This window comes from Ascaphus truei, chromosome 11 (genome assembly GCF_040206685.1).
Source record: "Ascaphus truei isolate aAscTru1 chromosome 11, aAscTru1.hap1, whole genome shotgun sequence".
In the NCBI taxonomy this organism is placed as follows: domain Eukaryota; kingdom Metazoa; phylum Chordata; class Amphibia; order Anura; family Ascaphidae; genus Ascaphus; species Ascaphus truei.
Window position 1 is genome coordinate 37840884 of NC_134493.1, and position 17637 is coordinate 37858520.

The 17637-nt window shown below is 48.4% G+C and overlaps 1 protein-coding gene across 6 annotated transcripts in view; it reads left to right on the forward strand.

The window, feature by feature from the left end:
- Window positions 1–17215, forward strand: part of HEXD (hexosaminidase D) — a 54540-nt gene extending 37325 nt beyond the window's left edge. For 4 of the 6 annotated variants that reach the window (XM_075565695.1, XM_075565696.1, XM_075565697.1 and 1 more), the window contains 4 exons: window positions 8764–8865; window positions 10237–10326; window positions 11642–11827; window positions 16577–17213. In XM_075565695.1, coding sequence (XP_075421810.1) covers window positions 8764–8865; window positions 10237–10326; window positions 11642–11827; window positions 16577–16667 — 469 coding nt within the window. In that variant the 3' untranslated portion in view covers window positions 16668–17213. Of the gene's footprint in view, window positions 1–8763; window positions 8866–10236; window positions 10327–11641; window positions 11828–12529; window positions 13782–16576 lie in introns of those variants that run through there. The other 2 variants (XR_012787392.1, XM_075565699.1) reach the window with 2 other exon arrangements.
- The last annotated feature ends 422 nt before the right edge of the window (window positions 17216–17637 follow it).

Below are 17637 nucleotides of genomic sequence, written 5' to 3' on the forward strand. Positions count from 1 at the left end.
GCAATTGTACACCGTGTAGCGTTTGAAATTTGGGATATTACTCTAGCTTTTTTTTTTTGGAGATATTAGCCATTGGTTTTCCTAGTAATATATATACTGGGTCGTGTGGGACAGAGATTTCTAGTATCTTGTGTATTAGGGTGAACACTTCCGTCCATGTTTGTTGGATTTTGGGGCATGACCAGAATATGTGCAGTATATTCCCCACTTCTCCACAACCACGCCAGCACAGAGGGGAAACATCTGGGAGAAAAGAGTGCAGCCTGGCAGGAGTCATATACCATCTAAATATTAACTTGTAAATATTCTCCTTAATTACAACGCATGATGAGTTTTTGGAAGCGGCTTCCCAGATGTCTGTCCAGGTATCGAGATCTATACAGACGTTAAGATCCTTTTCCCAGGATACCATATAGTTATCGGGGGTTTGGTTGTTCTTGGTAGAGGATAAACTGTGATATATTCTGGAGATGATGCCCTTTGTGTGGGGTTGGTGTAGACACCAGTTCTCAAACAAAGTCAAAGCATGGTGTTGACCTGGCTTGTAGACTGATTTGATATAGTGCCTAACCATGAGAAATCTGAAGAATTCGGTGGAGGGGATATCGTGGTTTGTTTGTAGCGAAGCGAATGGGGGGACTTTCCCTTGGGTGAGGATATCCTTGACTCTTGTGAGTCCTTTTTGAATCCAGGTATGGGAGTGCGGGTTTCCTGAGTAAAAAGGAAGGGAGGGGTCCGAGAATAGTAGTTGCATAAGGGAAGGGGAATCGGTTAGTTGGAACTTGGTTTTGAGGGAGTCCCAGAGATTACAGGCAAAGGATATCACCGGGTTCTTGCAGGTCTCAGGTGGTCTAGACTTTTTGTTGAGCCAGAGGAGATTTTTTATTTTACATGGGGAACAAATCAGGTCCTCTATCTCGACCCACCTCCTCTCGGTTGGGTTTGAATGCCAGCTAATGAGTTGCCCTAACTGTGCGGCTCTATAATAGTTTTGTACGTTCGGGAGAGCTAAGCCTCCTTCTGATTTGGATTTATAAAGAATATCTCTACGAACTCTGGGTCGCCTATTTTGCCAGACAAACTTCAAAATTTTCTTCTGTATATTGTTTAGGTCTTTCTGACAGATTTTAACCGGAAGAGTTTGGAAGAGATAGAGGAGTCTGGGTAGAATATTCATTTTAATGGTGGTTATTCTCCCAAACCAGGATATTAGATATGGATTCCAAGTGGTTAAATCCTTAGCTATCTGGACGAAAAAGGGTTTAAAATTTGCGTTGTATAAAGTCGAGTAATCTTTTGTTTATTGGACCCCTAGATATTTAATATGGTTCGAATTCCATTTAAAGTCGAAATTTAGTTGGAGTAATTTTACTAATTCTTTTGTGAGATTTAAGCTAAGGGCCATGGATTTGGAATGATTCATTTTATAACCTGAAAGGGAGCCAAATTCTGACAGGTCATGAAAAAGGTTAGGGAGGGATGTAAGAGGTTTTGAGAGCGTCAATAGTATATCATCTGCAAAAAGAGCTATTTTGAATTCTTCCTGACCAACAGGAATACCCGCAATATTGGGGTTCATCCTTATCCGGCATGCTAATGGTTCTATGGCTAAGGCAAACAACACAGGTGAGAGCGGACAACCCTGTCTAGTTCCATTTGATATTGAAAAGGGATCAGATAAGGAGTTGTTCGTCCTCACCATGGCCGTTGGTGTGGAGTATAGTGTGTTTATGCTGTTTAGTATTTTAGCTGTGAATCCCATCTGCGAAAGCGTGGCTGACATAAACTGCCAGTCTAATCGATCGAACGCTTTTTCTGCGTCTAAAGAGAGTAATAGAGATGGGCACTTTGTGTTTTGTGCTACGTGTATTAGATTCACTGTCCTCCTAGTGTTGTCAAGGGCTTGTCTGCCCAGAACAAACCCCACCTGGTCCGGATGAACCAGCTTAGGGAGGATATTATTTAATCTGTTGGCTAAGATCTTTGCATAAAGTTTTAGATCAGTATTTAACAATGAGATAGGTCTGTAGTTAGAGCACAGCAGAGGATCTTTCCCCTCTTTTGGGATTACCACTATGGTAGCACGAAGCATATCCCTAGGAGGGGGAAGGCCTAGTAGCATCTCATTAAATACTTTGGTAAGAAATGGGAGGAGCATTGTGGAATATTTCTTGTAATGAAGATTAGAAAATCCATCCAGGGGCCTTCCCAATTTTCAGGGATTTTATGGCGTCCATAATTTCCAGGGGCTCTATAGTTTTTTCGAGGTTTATGATATCGTTCGGATCTAGGGTGGGGAGTCGGCATTCTGCTAGGTAATTTCGAATCTTTATTGCTCTTTTGTTTTTAGCCGAGTCTCCCATTGGGCCTGATAGGTTGTATAGGGATGTGTAGTAGTCTTTAAATGTGTCGTTTATAATTTTGGGATTGTGCGATACTGAGCCATTTTTAGTGTGGATGTTGTGAATTTTAGCTTTAGCTTGTTTTTGCTTTAATTTGCGTGCCAGCATTCTATCTGCTTTATTACTTTTTTCATAGTATTTCTGTTGGGTCCATCTTATAGCTCTTTCTGCGTTTGACACCAACAAAAGGCTTAGTTCTCCCCTGACTGAGATTATCTGCCTGTAGTTTTTTCGAGATGGGTTTGATTTATGAATAAATTCTAATTCTGATAGTTTTTGTGTTAGTGTTTCATTTTGTTTTGTTTTTTCTTTTATGTCCTGAGAAGCCAGGGCAATCAGTTTGCCTCTTATCACTGATTTGTGGGCCTCCCAAAGGGTAAAAGAGGAAACCTCTGGGGTATTGTTTAATTCAAAGTATTGAGCCAGTTCTTTTTCTATTAGTTGAAAATTTTGTAGGTTCAGTAGTAGGGATTCATTCAAGGACCACGACCTTGTAATATTTTTGGGAGTGAGGCCTACTAGTCTGGTTATAAGCGTAGAGTGGTCTGACCAAGCAGAGGGGGCAATTACTGCTGAGGAAATATTATCGCTTATTTGTTGGTCTATTAGGATATAGTCAATTCGAGAATAGCTATTATGGGGGTGAGAGAAAAAGGTGAAATCCTTTACATTGCTATTAACTCATCTCCAGGAGTCTACCAACAATAGATCCTTGGTCATAGATACAAGTCCCCGGGTAGAGGGAGCTATTTTTTGTGGCGGGGGGGGGACTGGGGGATTTATCTAGATTTGGGTCCATAATTGCGTTTAGGTCTCCTGCTAAAATTAAAAGGCCTTTCTGGACAGAGAGAATTAAATTTGTTAGGTCCTGGAAAAGGGATTCTTGATTTTCGTTAGGGGCATAAGTGTTGACTATTGTTATATCAGTGGAGTCCAGTGACCCTGTAATAATTAGAATTCTCCCAGCGAGATCACTTTTAATTTTATCTACTTTGAAGTTTAAGTTTTTATGGAAAAGTGTCGCTACGCCATTTTTTTTCGTGGGAGCTGATGAGTGGTAGACTAGAGCAGGGGTGAGCAAACTTTTTAAGCCGAGCCCCCCTTTTTATCCATGAAATTTCTCGGGCCCCCCCTGCCTGATGTAATCAAAATCACATGGAAAAAAAAAAACCTTTATTAAACGGTATACAATGTAAATACAAATATGTCTAAAGCCGCGCGTATAGTGCCCGCGACGGAGACGCGTGACGTCACCCGTTGCTGCTAGCGAAAGTTGTATTTCGCTTTGTGGCGGCGCCGGCAACCAGGCCATTGATTGGCTCAGGGGCTGTCACATGAGACGACAGCCCCTGAAAAATCAAATATTGCCGGCTTAAAAAAATCGCGTCGCGCTTACAATAAGAGCACACGGCGGCGACAATGCATTTGTTTTCGGGCAACGTTGCGTCGCCGGCACTATAAGCGCAGTCTAAATACTTACATTCTTCAACAGCTCGCTCTTGCAAAATTAGGCAGCGTCCACGCTGCCGCTGAAAGCGGTGACATCACCAACTCTCCAAGCATGAGCGCAGGGTGCCCTGCATAATTTTGCAAGCACGAGCGGGGAAGTGTTTTCACTTTTTTTTCCCCCCATTATTTCTGTACATTCATAGTATGATTGATTTAGTGGCAGCCTACCCTCTCACTTGCAGAGGATCGCAGCGAAGCAGGTTGCCAGCGGAGGAGAGCAGGAACACAGCGCTATTGCAGGGCAGACACCGTAAGGAGGGGCGCGTGCTCCTCCCTCATACCTCCGAATCACGTGGCCGCCACCTGCATTATCCTGTTTGGCCGCCCGCGCACATCTTCGGCTGCCCGCCCACGCACATCTTCTTGGCCGCCCGCGCACATCTTTTTCGCCTGCGCATCCAGGTTTTGCCGCATGCGCCCCGCCTAAATCTTGCGCCCGGGGCGCCCCCCAGTTTATGCACCGCTGCATTCAATCACAACACCCACACAATCACAGACAACACACTCAAACCCCCCCCCCCACACACTCAAACCCCCCCCCCCCCGAACACACACACAACCCCCCCCACACACACACTCAACCCCATACACACACTCACACAACTTCACACACACACACTCACACTCAACCCCACACTCACACTCAACCCCCCAAACACACACACAACTTCACACTCATACACACACTCAACCCCACACACACTCAACCCCCCCTCCCCCCACACACACACACACACACCTTGTAGGTGGGGGGAGGGAGTAACTAAGCCTGCTCAGGTCCCCCCATATGCTGCTGAAAACTGGCAGCTAACAGACAGGCGGAGGAGGGGATGTCTGTGTGCAGGGAAGCAGCCTCTGCCTGCACGGAGCTTCTGGCCCCGCCCCCTCTGACACAGACAGAGCAGGGAAGCAGCCTCTGCCTGCACGGAGCTTCTGGCCCCGCCCCCTCTGACACAGACAGAGCAGGGAAGCAGCCTCTGCCTGCACGGAGCTTCTGGCCCCGCCCCCTCTGACACAGACAGAGCAGGGAAGCAGCCTCTGCCTGCACGGAGCTTCTGGCCCCGCCCCCTCTGACACAGACAGAGCAGGGAAGCAGCCTCTGCCTGCACGGAGCTTCTGGCCCCGCCCCCTCTGACACAGACAGAGCAGGGAAGCAGCCTCTGCCTGCACGGAGCTTCTGGCCCCGCCCCCTCTGACACAGACAGAGCAGGGAAGCAGCCTCTGCACGGAGCTTCTGGCCCCGCCCCCTCTGACACAGACAGAGCAGGGAAGCAGCCTCTGCACGGAGCTTCTGGCCCCGCCCCCTCTGACACAGACAGAGCAGGGAAGCAGCCTCTGCACGGAGCTTCTGGCCCCGCCCCCTCTGACACAGACAGAGCAGGGAAGCAGCCTCTGCACGGAGCTTCTGGCCCCGCCCCCTCTGACACAGACAGAGCAGGGAAGCAGCCTCTGCACGGAGCTTCTGGCCCCGCCCCCTCTGACACAGACAGAGCAGGGAAGCAGCCTCTGCACGGAGCTTCTGGCCGCCCGTGCACAGCTCTGCCCACCCCCAAAGTTTCCCTGCACGCAGCCCGCGCCCTCCCTAAATAATCTTGCGCCCCCCAGTTTGCGCACCGCTGGACTAGAGGGTAGTCATTGCTGAACAGCAGTGACTGATCCTCCTTTTTCAAGTGAGTTTCTTGTAGCAAGATTATATCTCCTGCCAGTCTTTTGGCTTCCGAAAGAGCAATACGTCTCTTTCGGGGGGTGTTTAAGCCCTTGGTGTTTTGGGATATTATATTAATCGGCGTGGTGGTTCGAGGATTTATAATACAAATGAACAGAGTGATAACTTACATATAGTTGAAGAGTCGGTACATCCGTCTTCGGAAACGATCTGGTATGAGAACATATACAACGAGAGATATACATATTATTACATGGTAGTGACAAATGCTTGCAGAACTTGGAGGAGGGGAGGGATAGAGAGGGAGGGGTAAACCGAGGACCCCGGCTTCCAAACATTGTTTGGGGGGACCAGCCATAGTGGAACCCGTGGTGCGAGTCTCTCGCACTCACAGGTTAAATGAACGTGAGGGGGGCGGGCAGTGGCCCAGCGGCTCAACGCCGCAGTGCTCCTTTGTTTAGGAGCTAAGCTTTCGAAAAGGGAAAACAAAACCACCCCAAAGAGTACGGGGTGGGTTGTGTGTGTGATCTTACACATCAGGGGAATGAAAGCAAAAATGGGGGGCATTGAACGTTATAACTGTTTACATCAACATATCCTTTCTCAATTTTAGAAGCATTAAGTAGGGTTGACTGGCAGCTATAGTTTGGCAGACTCTGCATTCGTTGTCTACAGGGGGAGAGGGATAAATAACATGGAGAAAGTTACCTAAAACGTAACCTTTAATATTTTAGCCTGTAATAAAGAATTGGTAGCTGAACTTTGGGGGACCAATTCTATTATAGGCAACATATAGACTTATATTACACATACACTTTTATCTAGAAAACAGTTCCAAACAAACATTGTATATCAGTCCCTTTAAGTGTTCGGGATCGTTCAAACTGATAATCAAACTTTGAATGACTCGAACTTGTGGGTAACTTGGGAGAACAGTTTCACAATGGAAAAGGAAATAACCTAGATTTTGGGACTAGTACGTTGTAGAAACTAGAAAACTCGGTAACTTCTTGATGTGCAGGTTGTCGTGGTCGTTGTGGCTTGCTCGAGTTGGTCGATGTGTTCCAGTTACCGAACCGTTGGTTAGTTTTTAGGTAGGTTACTGGAGTGGGCCATGTCTCGATTAGTACCTTAAGTCCAGACCATGCTTTGGCTTGTCTTCCATCTTAACTGGGTGTTAAGTAAGTATCCAGCTCTAGTTCTTCAAGTGGGTTGGGTCTTTGCTCGGCCAGATGTTGGTGTTTTCACCCATGCCTGGCGTTGTGCCTTGGGTGAATGACGAGGCCTTTGAGAGGCCTCCGGATCCTCTGGTTCGAGTAAGCCCAATGATCGTAGTTTTTCCTCACCTTCTTCTGGTGAGAGTAGAATGTACATCGTCTCTTGATAAGTGAACAATATTTTGCACGGGAAACTCCAGTGATAGCGGATTTTATTGTTCCGCACTGAGTTGGTGATCTGCGCAAACATTCTCCGCTTGTTTAGCGTGGTTTGAGCCAAGTCCGGGAAGATGAGGAGTGGAACGTTATTCTGCTCTATCTTTGGGGTGGTTCTAGCGGCTCTCAATATTTCCTCTTTAATACAGAAATAGTGTAGGCATGTGATCACGTCTCGTGGCTTTGCTGGGTCTAGGCCTTTCGGTCTAGGAAGCCTATGGGCTCTGTCCATCTGAAGTTTTTCATCCGATGTTTCGGGTAACAGGGACATGAAAAGCCGAGTGAGATATGCGTCCAATTGGGCGTTGTCCACTTCTTCCGGGATACCTCTGATCCGCAGGTTATTGCGTCTTGACCGGTTCTCCGTATCTTCCAGTTTATCGAAAATCGTTTTGACTTGAGTTTTTAATTCCTCGATATCTTGCGCTTGGGTCTCCTGTGCAAGGGCGGTGTTATCCACCTTCTCCTCCAAGTCCACGATGCGGTCTCCTATGGACGCAATCTCCTCTCTGATGCTGCGGCGGAAGCTCTGCATCTCAGAGTGGAAAGAGCTTTTTAGTTCTTGTACAAACACCATCATTTCTTTGCGGGTAAGTGGAGCGTCCGGCTCTTCTCCCGAGTCTAGATCTGAGTCTGCGTCTCCGCCTGCGGTAGACGCTTCTTGATCTTTGGTATTTTGTTTTTTAAAGAAAAGGGATGCCTCACGCCGGGCCGCCGTTTTTTTTGGTTTAGTGGATGGCATGTTTGTTGGTTTTACTTAGTAAGTTTTTGGCTTTGAATAGAGCTGAGTATATTTAGGTGATGTAAAAAAAAAAAATTAAGTTGGAATAAGCCCCCTCATTCCTATGGAGTCCTGATCACACACACATTGGTAGCAGTGCCATGATTGCTTTTAATTGAGCCTTTGTTCCTTGGCACCAGTGGGTGGTTTATAGAAGATGTTGGGGCTCACAATAAGGGTAAGTTTTAGGGGAGGGAGAGTGAGTGGTTTTCATTAGCACTTTCAGATGTATTGAGTGCTGTGGGTCGACCAAGATCTGTGTGGGTGTTTTTTATTAAGGGGTAACGAAGTTGTTGGGAGAGAGGTGTATAAATAATGGTGCAGTTGGGAGTGGGGAAGTTGGAGAGAACAGAGACATTTACGAAGGAGTGAGGAAACAGTAAACAGAAAAAGCAATAGGGAGGGCATAGTGAGAGGCAGGAGGAGAGACTTCACAATTGTTGGAGGATAGGAAGCATACAAATAATCACAGCTTTTAGAAAGTCAAGTTCTCACAGTTGCAAAGTTGTTTTCGTGTTGCAGAGTCCAGATCTTCCTCTAATCTTACCTCCAATTTCAACTCCAAAATTAACTCTACCTACACTTTAAATGTGACACTTGCCATATGGCTCACAGCCAAGATAGACAGTCTTAAGTACTCTGATCTCATGCATTTGACTAAGAATTAAGGGAGGGGTTGACCTAATCAACTCACAGAAACATACCCAAATAGTATTGATTATATATATATATATATATATATATATATATATATATATATATATATGCATTTCGTTAGCCACAGAACGGTATCATCTATTTATTTTTTGATTATTGAAGCTCGGCTAACACGGTACTGATATATATATATATATATATATATATATATATATATATATATATATATATATATATATATATATATATATATATATAAAATACGTATATATATATATGTGTATATATATGTCCCCTAATTCTCTGACATTTCAGTGATGGAAATGGGGCGTTCCCAGGATCTGAAATATATAATCTGGTGAAGAAAATCCATCAGGAATTGAAACCGCAGATCCGAGAAATCTTGGAGGGAGACAGGTGAGGCCTTGGTGAGGGGCAATGAGAATGTCCCAGTGATTGGCGCATCGTACCTGCTCACAGTCTGCCGGACAGACGTGCCATTCCCGCCCCATGTAACTTTGCCTCTTACATCACATTGTCTGGAAAACCGCCTGGATTCTGCTCCCCCATTCCAATCCCAGTTTTGTTACATACTCGTGAGCGATGGGAGAAATGCCCAAATCCACAAGCAAACACCGCTGTCTGTTTCACCACTCGGCCTGTGGATATTTTGGCAACGTTTCGTACATCTGAAACATTTTTGAAGTGAGATTTTACAAGATTTTCACAATGCTTTTGGTGACATGTACAGTAATAAGAGAATTACAGTTCATTTATTTAAATAAAGGAAATACTGAGAATGAAGCTTTTGTTTACTGGCAAATTTGATGCAAAACTGGCACCGTTTTTTGGCCATCACAAATTATCATACAAACATTTGAGAAACTGCCTCAGACATGGTCACGCCCCTACGGCTGTGTTGCATAGTTACACAGTTACATACTATAGTTACGTAGTAGATGAGGTTGAAAAAAGACATGCGTCCATTAAGTTCAACCTTTGCTAAATTTAGACTACAGATACTTTATCCTATATCTGTACTTACAGTATATTGATGCAGAGGAAGGACAACAAAAAACCCCAGTGACATATCATCCAATGATATCTCATAAGGGGAAAAATAAATTCCTTCCTGACTCCAAATATTGGCAATCGGATTAATCCCTGGATCAACATCCGTCCCATGTTTACTTATTTGGTATATCCCTGTATACCTTTCCTTTCTAAAAAGACGTCTAACCTTTTTTTGAAGATATTGTATCTGCCATCACAGTCTCCATGAGTAATGAATCCCACATTGTAACTGCCCTTCCTGTAAAGAACCCTTTCCTTTGTTGCTGGTGAAATCTCCTTTCCTCCAACCTAAAGGGATGCCCCTGAGTCCTTTGTACTGCCCGTGGGATGAATAGTTCTTTTGAAAGCTCCCTGTACTGTCCCCGAATATATTTGTATATAGTTATCATATCCTCTCTTACTGTATACTCCTCTTTTCTAATTTAGCTAGCCTCTCCTCATAAATTACATTGTCCATCCCCTTTATTAATTTGGTGGCTCGTCTCTGCACTCTCTCTAGTTCTATAATGTCTTTTCTTAGGATTGGTGCCCAAAATTGTACTCCATATTCAAGGTGTGGAGCATAATTATGTTTACTTCCCTTCCATCCATTGCCCGTTTAATGCAAGATAAGAGCTTTGTGTTTCCCGTGCTTGTCTCCCCCTTAATCTCTGTGCTGAAGCTAAAAGTTGTGTTCACACATTTTGCTCACCACGCCTCCTCTCGCCCGCGCAGTGACATCAGCGGCTGGTTCTCGCGTTACCATCGGAAGCATCGCTTTGGGAATCCGCACAAAATGGAGACATTCAGCAGCAAAGTGTTAAAGTGAGTCTGCATTGTGTTGGGTATTTGTGTTACATGGTATCGTGTGTGTGTGTGTTTGCAGACTTGGTACTAAACAATATCTCTCTGTGCCTCATGTAGTAAAAATGTAATTGTAAGCTCTTTGAGGCAAGAACTCGTGCCTGCAAAATATCCCGTGCACAGCACAGTGTATGCTGTTCGTGCCACATAATCCCGCGTCCATTGTTAGCGCGCCGCACACAGAAGCCTGTAAGGCAATGCGCACGGCCATAGAGCGTGCGTGCACAGACGCAACGGCGCCATTGATTTTTCGCGAGACCAAATCTTTTGATTTTGTCGCACGACGCCGGGTCACGTGCGCGGTTCAGCCAATGAGAGTGAACCGCTCACATGAGGTCACAGGCATTGAATTGGAGCTGCTCTTTGTCACGTCTCCTCCAGATCCCACAGGCCGCGGATCGCACGTGCAGCGGACACACGTGACGTCGCGGGCGCCGACTATGTACAAGGCTGAAGAAAACATGATTTTTTTTTATCATTAATACTCCAATTAAGTTCTTACACGTCACGATTCAAGAGATGACAGAAAAATAAACATGTCGTTAATTAAACGCAGGTCTCGCCCTTCATAGGAAGAGCCCGAATCATTATACAGAGGGGACACCGTGTCACTTTGTTTTTTATGGGGAACACTTCTCCCCGGATATTGAGAAAATATCTTATTCTCACCCCAAGCTCCAAAGCAGAGAAACCTACAAAGTAGCTTTTCCTTCCACATCTTCTGTCCATTTACATCCCTGACTTTATATCCCATAGGATTTTCTGCCCATTTCCCTGTGTCTTCCCCACACGTTGCTGAACTCTTGCACTGTGGCCACCTCTGCGGTGTGGCAGTTCCATGCATGCACTATTCTTTCAGTGAAGTATTTTGCCACCTCCACCTTACAAAACGCTGCCCTCCTGCACGTTATTAGATCTCTTGCTGTATATTAAAGCAGCAATCCCCAATAATCTTAGTACCTGTCCCCCTTCTTAATCTCTAGCTTCTGATGTTACCATGGTTACCTTCAGACTGCTCTAGGGAGAGCTCCATTTTATCCGCCCGGGACACTTATTATTTCCATGCGCTTCTATCTCCTGAACTAAGTATCATGTTTAAAAAAAATTAAAATAGAGTTGGGCAAAAAAAAAATGAAAGGCGAAACAAAATGGCGACCAGCGCAGACTGCTGCTTTTAGTCGATGATGTGATTGGCGTTGTGTTACCAGCTCCTGTCTGCTGTGCGCGTGCTGCGGTCTCACCTCCCTTCTCTCTCTCTGTCCTCGTGTCCCCTCAGAGCGCACGAGCAGTGGGAGAACCTGACCCGGACCCTGCGCTCCCACCTCGAGGCGCTGTACTTCTCCGACGCGGTGGAGGAGTGGATGGAAGAGCACGTCAATCCGCACCTGGACCCGCTGCGGGAGATGGTCCGAGACTTCCAGGAGATCCTGAAGCTCAACGCCCGCCCCAAAGCAGCCCTGAAGTAGGGAGTCGGGGGGAGGGAAGGGGTGGACACAGACGCTGACGAAATACAAGGCAACCGAGAACGGGCCTAGTTCTAACGTGCGAGGCGAACTCTGCGGGTCTCTCTGGCAGGGGAAGGGTTAAAGCCTTCCTGAGCGACCGACGGTTAACTCTTTCAGTGCTGCAAAGGACCGCCACCAGTGGCGGATTTCCCATTAGGCCCGGACCTAGGGCAGCAAAATTTAGGGACGGCATACCGAGGCCCCGCTCTCTTCCCCACTGATTGCCGGGGGATAGCGTGGGGTTTCTGTAATGGTCTCTTACCTTCTCCTTCGCGCCGCGCTCCTCCTGTTGCACGACACATGGCATTGCGTTGGCATGACAACATGTCACATGGCGTCGCGTTGGCAAGGGAACGCAGAGTCACGTGTCGTTGCGGGATTATTTAACGCTGCAGGAGGAGGAGGAGGACTGCCCGGGGTAAGTGAGTTATTTTAAATCCGCCACTGTTCGCAGCACGGTCAGCGTGGGAGAATGTGTGGCTGGGGTTTCCGTGCAGAGCAGTGTATCTGCCGCAGATTCTGGAAGCGAAGGAGTTTGCTTTATTTAATTTGACTTTTTAGAGGGTTTTTTTTTTTTTTTTGTCAAACAAATAAATGGTATTTTCATAATAAAAGCGGTTTCCGTCTTACCTCTGTTAATACTTTATTCCTCCCCTAAGGCCTGTAGATAACCCCAGCCCAACATTGGGGAATCCGTTCACATCTCCGGATCCATGGAGATCACAGACGCCTTTTTTTTGATGCCCGGGGGATGAAGCGTCCTTGCCCGAGGTGGCACAGAACTGGCATTCTTTTATAAACGTCACACGCCCACCGTTGCAATTTCCCAGGTCAGAGGCAAAAGAATGAACCTCTTCACCACGCCAAAAAGGGGCCTGCAGTTACGGGGGTTACAGCAAAAGGTGCCTTCTCTCCGCACCCCCGCCGTTGCGCATGCCGTACTCAACCATGTCACTGGAGGCCACGCATGCATCCACTGGGTGACCCTAGCCGTGGGCAGCCGTCTTGCCCTGCAGACTGGTGCCATTCCTGGCTGGGTCCGCCCTCGACACTTGATGAGGGCCACGCGTCCACAAATGTGGAGAACCGCCTTTCGGGCTCCGCCCCGGTGAACTCCTCGCCACGCCCTCTAGTAGAAGGCCTCTCCAGGCGTCCGGTGTGTCTCAGAGCCGTTGACGATGTACCGCCGATGGCGGGTGGTGTTCGCGAATGATGTTGAAACCCCACCGGCTCGTCCGCCAGTGGCCTTAAATATCAACACGTTGACATGCCCCCTTACAACGCTAAAGCGGGTTGCCGCCCCGCCGGCGGACTTAAGCCCCGGCCCACACGCGGTCTGCCGTTGCGACGCGTCCCCCTAGCCTGCTTGCCTTGCAGACTGGTGCCATTCCTGGCTGGGTTCGCCCTCGTCACTTGAGGAGGGCCACGCGTCCGCACATGTGGAAGCGTAACCGCGTAATAACCTTGTCCACTCTCTAGCCTGTACCCATTGCAGTCCGTCATTGCGGCCTGCCCCCCACCGCGCCTCCGTTCCTGGCTGGTGCCGCCCGTGTCGCTTGGCGGCCCAGCTATCGCCCTGGCGGAGCCGTAATAACCTTGTGCGCTCCCTGCAGGCTTCTGCTGTTTCCTGCCTGGGGCCACGCTGCCGCCCCAGCGGAGCCGTAATATCCTGTCCCAGCCGTTCCTGACTGGGGCCGCCCTTGTCACTTGACGACGGCTAAGCCGTGGACGGCACCCATTGCAGTACGCCATTGCAGTGTGTCCCCTCAGTAACCTGTCCTGTTTAGTGTTTCTCATTCGTACCCCACGAGCATGTAATGTGCTGTCTCCTTCCTACCCTCGCAACAAGTTCTGTGTCACCTTCCTGCCCCCGCAGCATGCGTGTCTCCTTCTTACCCCAGCAGCATGCGTCTCCTTCCTGCCCCCACAGCATGAGTGTCTCCTTCCTGCCCCCGCAGCATGCGTGTCTCCTTACCCCAGCAGCATGCGTGTCTCCTTCCTGCCCCCGCAGCATGCGTGTCTCCTTACCCCAGCAGCATGCGTGTCTCCTTCCTGCCCCCGCAGCATGCGTGTCTCCTTACCCCAGCAGCATGCGTGTCTCCTTCCTGCCCCCGCAGGATGCGTGTCTCCTTCTTACCCCCGCAGCATGCGTGTCTCCTTCCTACCCCCGCAGCATGCGTGTCTCCTTCCTGCCCCCGCAGGATGCGTGTCTCCTTCTTACCCCCGCAGCATGCGTGTCTCCTTCCTGCCCCCCGCAGCATGCGTGTCTCCTTCCTGCCCCCGCAGCATGCGTGTCTCCTTACCCCAGCAGCATGCGTGTCTCCTTCCTGCCCCCGCAGGATGCGTGTCTCCTTCTTACCCCCGCAGCATGCGTGTCTCCTTCCTACCCCCGCAGCATGCGTGTCTCCTTCCTGCCCCCCGCAGCATGCGTGTCTCCTTCCTGCCCCCGCAGCATGCGTGTCTCCTTACCCCAGCAGCATGCGTGTCTCCTTCCTGCCCCCGCAGGATGCGTGTCTCCTTCTTACCCCCGCAGCATGCGTGTCTCCTTCCTACCCCCGCAGCATGCGTGTCTCCTTCCTGCCCCCCGGAGCATGCGTGTCTCCTTCTTACCCCAGCAGCATGCGTGTCTCCTTCTTACCCCAGCAGCATGCGTGTCTCCTTCCTGCCCCCGCAGCATGCGTGTCTCCTTCCTGCCCCCGCAGCATGCGTGTCTCCTTCCTGCCCCCGCAGCATGCGTGTCTCCTTCTTACCCCAGCAGCATGCGTGTCTCCTTCTTACCCCAGCAGCATGCGTGTCTCCTTCTTACCCCAGCAGCATGCGTGTCTCCTTCTTACCCCAGCAGCATGCGTGTCTCCTTCCTGCCCCCGCAGCATGCGTGTCTCCTTCCTGCCCCCCGGAGCATGCGTGTCTCCTTCTTACCCCAGCAGCATGCGTGTCTCCTTCCTGCCCCCGCAGCATGCGTGTCTCCTTCTTACCCCAGCAGCATGCGTGTCTCCTTCTTACCCCAGCAGCATGTATTCCACGTTGGGGGCCCTGTGCAGCCTCTCACCCCATTGGGTGCCGAGTGTAGCGTCCCACCCCATGCACCGGAGCTGGACCACAGTTCTGTGCTCCCCCCTTGGGGGCCTATGGTGTTGGCCCTCATCCCGGTGGTGACCCATGTGTACCCCTTGACCCCGTGGGGGTCCATGTGTAGCCCTCACCGCCATGGTCACCTGTGTGTACCCCTCACCTCGTGGGGACCCATGTGCAGCCCCTCTCCTATGTGCACGATCACGAATCCAGATGAGGAAACAGTTTGATCTATGATGAATACAAGCCCCTGTGTAGCCCCCACCCTGGCGGGGGGGGCATGTGTAGTCCCCCACCCCATTGCACCGGCGCTGCACCAGAGCTTCATTCTAAAATGTGTTGACCCCCCCCCCCATTTGAGGGCCATGAGGTCCCCCATCACCCCAGTGGGGGCTTAAGGTGCCTTCTCTCCGCGGCTCGCACTGGTGATGGTGCCTGGCAGAAGGGGGGGGGGGGGGGGTCATTAATAAGCGGTGGGGATGCAGGGGGCCTCGGAAGCAGGAGGGTAGTGGAGTGTAGGGGCTTCGGTTCAGGGGTTCACCATGGAGAGGGACCAACATTCATATTCCTTTTTGGGCTCTGGATTCCCCAATCCCACACTGAATTGAAGTGTGATGATACTAGAGGTACAGAGAATCGCTGCTCTATTGACACATTAATAAAAGAGAGATTTATTTTACACAATTCTTTCCTCATTGTTTTTTTGGGCAGAAATATTAAAAACCTGTGAGTTAGAAATGCATTTTTATCCCATTGTTTAACAGATATCACTATTTATTTTTAAGGTCAATACAACCTTTTTACCACCACGTGGAACACTCTGCCCTGCGGGATGTGGGAAACTGGGTCTTGATAAACACTGGTTACTGTTTATACACACTCTGTCCTTTGCATGCGCTGCCGTTTGCTTTATGGCCACTAAGTGGCAGCATTGTCTCCCCTCCCATGCTATACCAAGACCATCTCTGACTGCACCTCCCCCTAATGTCAAAAATGTAACCCAGTGGTTTTCAACCCTTTTCTTAGTTAAGGATTAAGGAACCCTATCATTATATTGTGACATTTCTGCGGAGCCCCAACCCTCTCTAATAGCGCGTCTGAGATCAGATGCATTGTAAAGAACTCCAACCCTCTCTAATAGCGCGTCTGAGATCAGATGCATTGTAAGGAACCCCAACCCTCTCTAATAGCGTGTCTGAGATCAGATGCATTGTAAGGATCCCCAACCCTCTCTAATAGCGCGTCTGAGATCAGATGCATTGTAAATTCTTCTGTATTTGGTACAATTTTCAAATGACCTGAATACTGCAGGGAACTCATTAGGGACGCCCGGGGAACCCTAGTTGAAAAACACTGATCTATCACCTGCCAAAGGAAATAGACAAACACTCCATGTGTTTAGCCTGGGACAAAGCAAAGAGTGACAGACCCCTGTTTCCCCAAACACAAGAGCACGAGGAGCATAATTTCACTGCCCTGTCAATCTATTACCGTACAAATGCAAAGTATTATTATTTCCTCGGCTAATGTTCGTTATTAATAACACGCTGAGCCGCTATGTACTTAATAATAATAATTGTTTGTTCTCTGGCGGTTTGACATTTGATGGACATGCCTGCTATTATTATTATTAGATGGAATTTGACGTTGGGATTACAGACACAAACCAACGTGAGTTTGCTATCAGTGATTCGTGGTCACCCTGGGACCCTACGGGGCTGTTGAGTGCAGAGCGCTCTTGTGGATGGATACCCCAGGTGGACAGATCGACGTGACGGGAGAAGACGTGTCACTTCCAAGAGAACGTTCTGAAATAACTAAGACTTTTCCGGCCTGCCGCGCGGTTTGACCCCAGGACAGCGACACTCCCCCCAAAAAGGACTTTGATCTGGAAAAGGGTTGCCGTGTAATGCCCTCTAGAGCAAATATACTAACCTTATTGTTTCCCGAGCTGTTTTAGATTTAATTTTATTGTTTATTTTAAAAGGCCCGACGCCTGCAGGAGAATATCCACGTGGGGGCTCCTGCTGTATATTCTCGTTGGCTTTACCCCGCTAGGTAGCACAGAGCTGTTTTCCTATGTAGGCTGCAAAGGGTCTTATCAGTGAAGGTGTCTTATACTGATTAGATTGTAAGCTCCTCGGAGCAGGGACTCCTCTTCCTTAATGTTACTTTTATGTCTGAAGCACTTATTCCCATGACCTGTTCTTTATATTATCTGTTATTTATTTGAGTACCCCGTATATTACTACTGCGAAGCGCTATGTACATTAATGGCGCAATATAAATAAAGACACACAATCCTCTCAGATAAGATTCTTTAAACTCCAATTATGTCCCTATGCCCCCGATCTACAAAAGAATGCAAAGCTGGAGCACGCCTCGGCTTCCATTCATATAAATGGGAGTAATAGACGTGCTAAAGCTTAGCACCATGTTGTGGATCTGGGCCTAAATGAATAATGTTGAGAATAAAATACACTGCTTTTGATCTGTGAGCGGGAAATAATGGACACACCAGACCCCCCGTATTGTGCAGTGAAGGAATAAATGTGCAGACCCTCCTCTCCCTCCCTCTATGTCTCCTCTCCCCCACGCCTCTGAGGACGATGAACATTCTGCGTGTGTAATCCGTGTCTGCGCTGTAACTTCCCTGCTGTTTCCGTGTCCCAGAGCTTTGATGATTCCCCAGAGA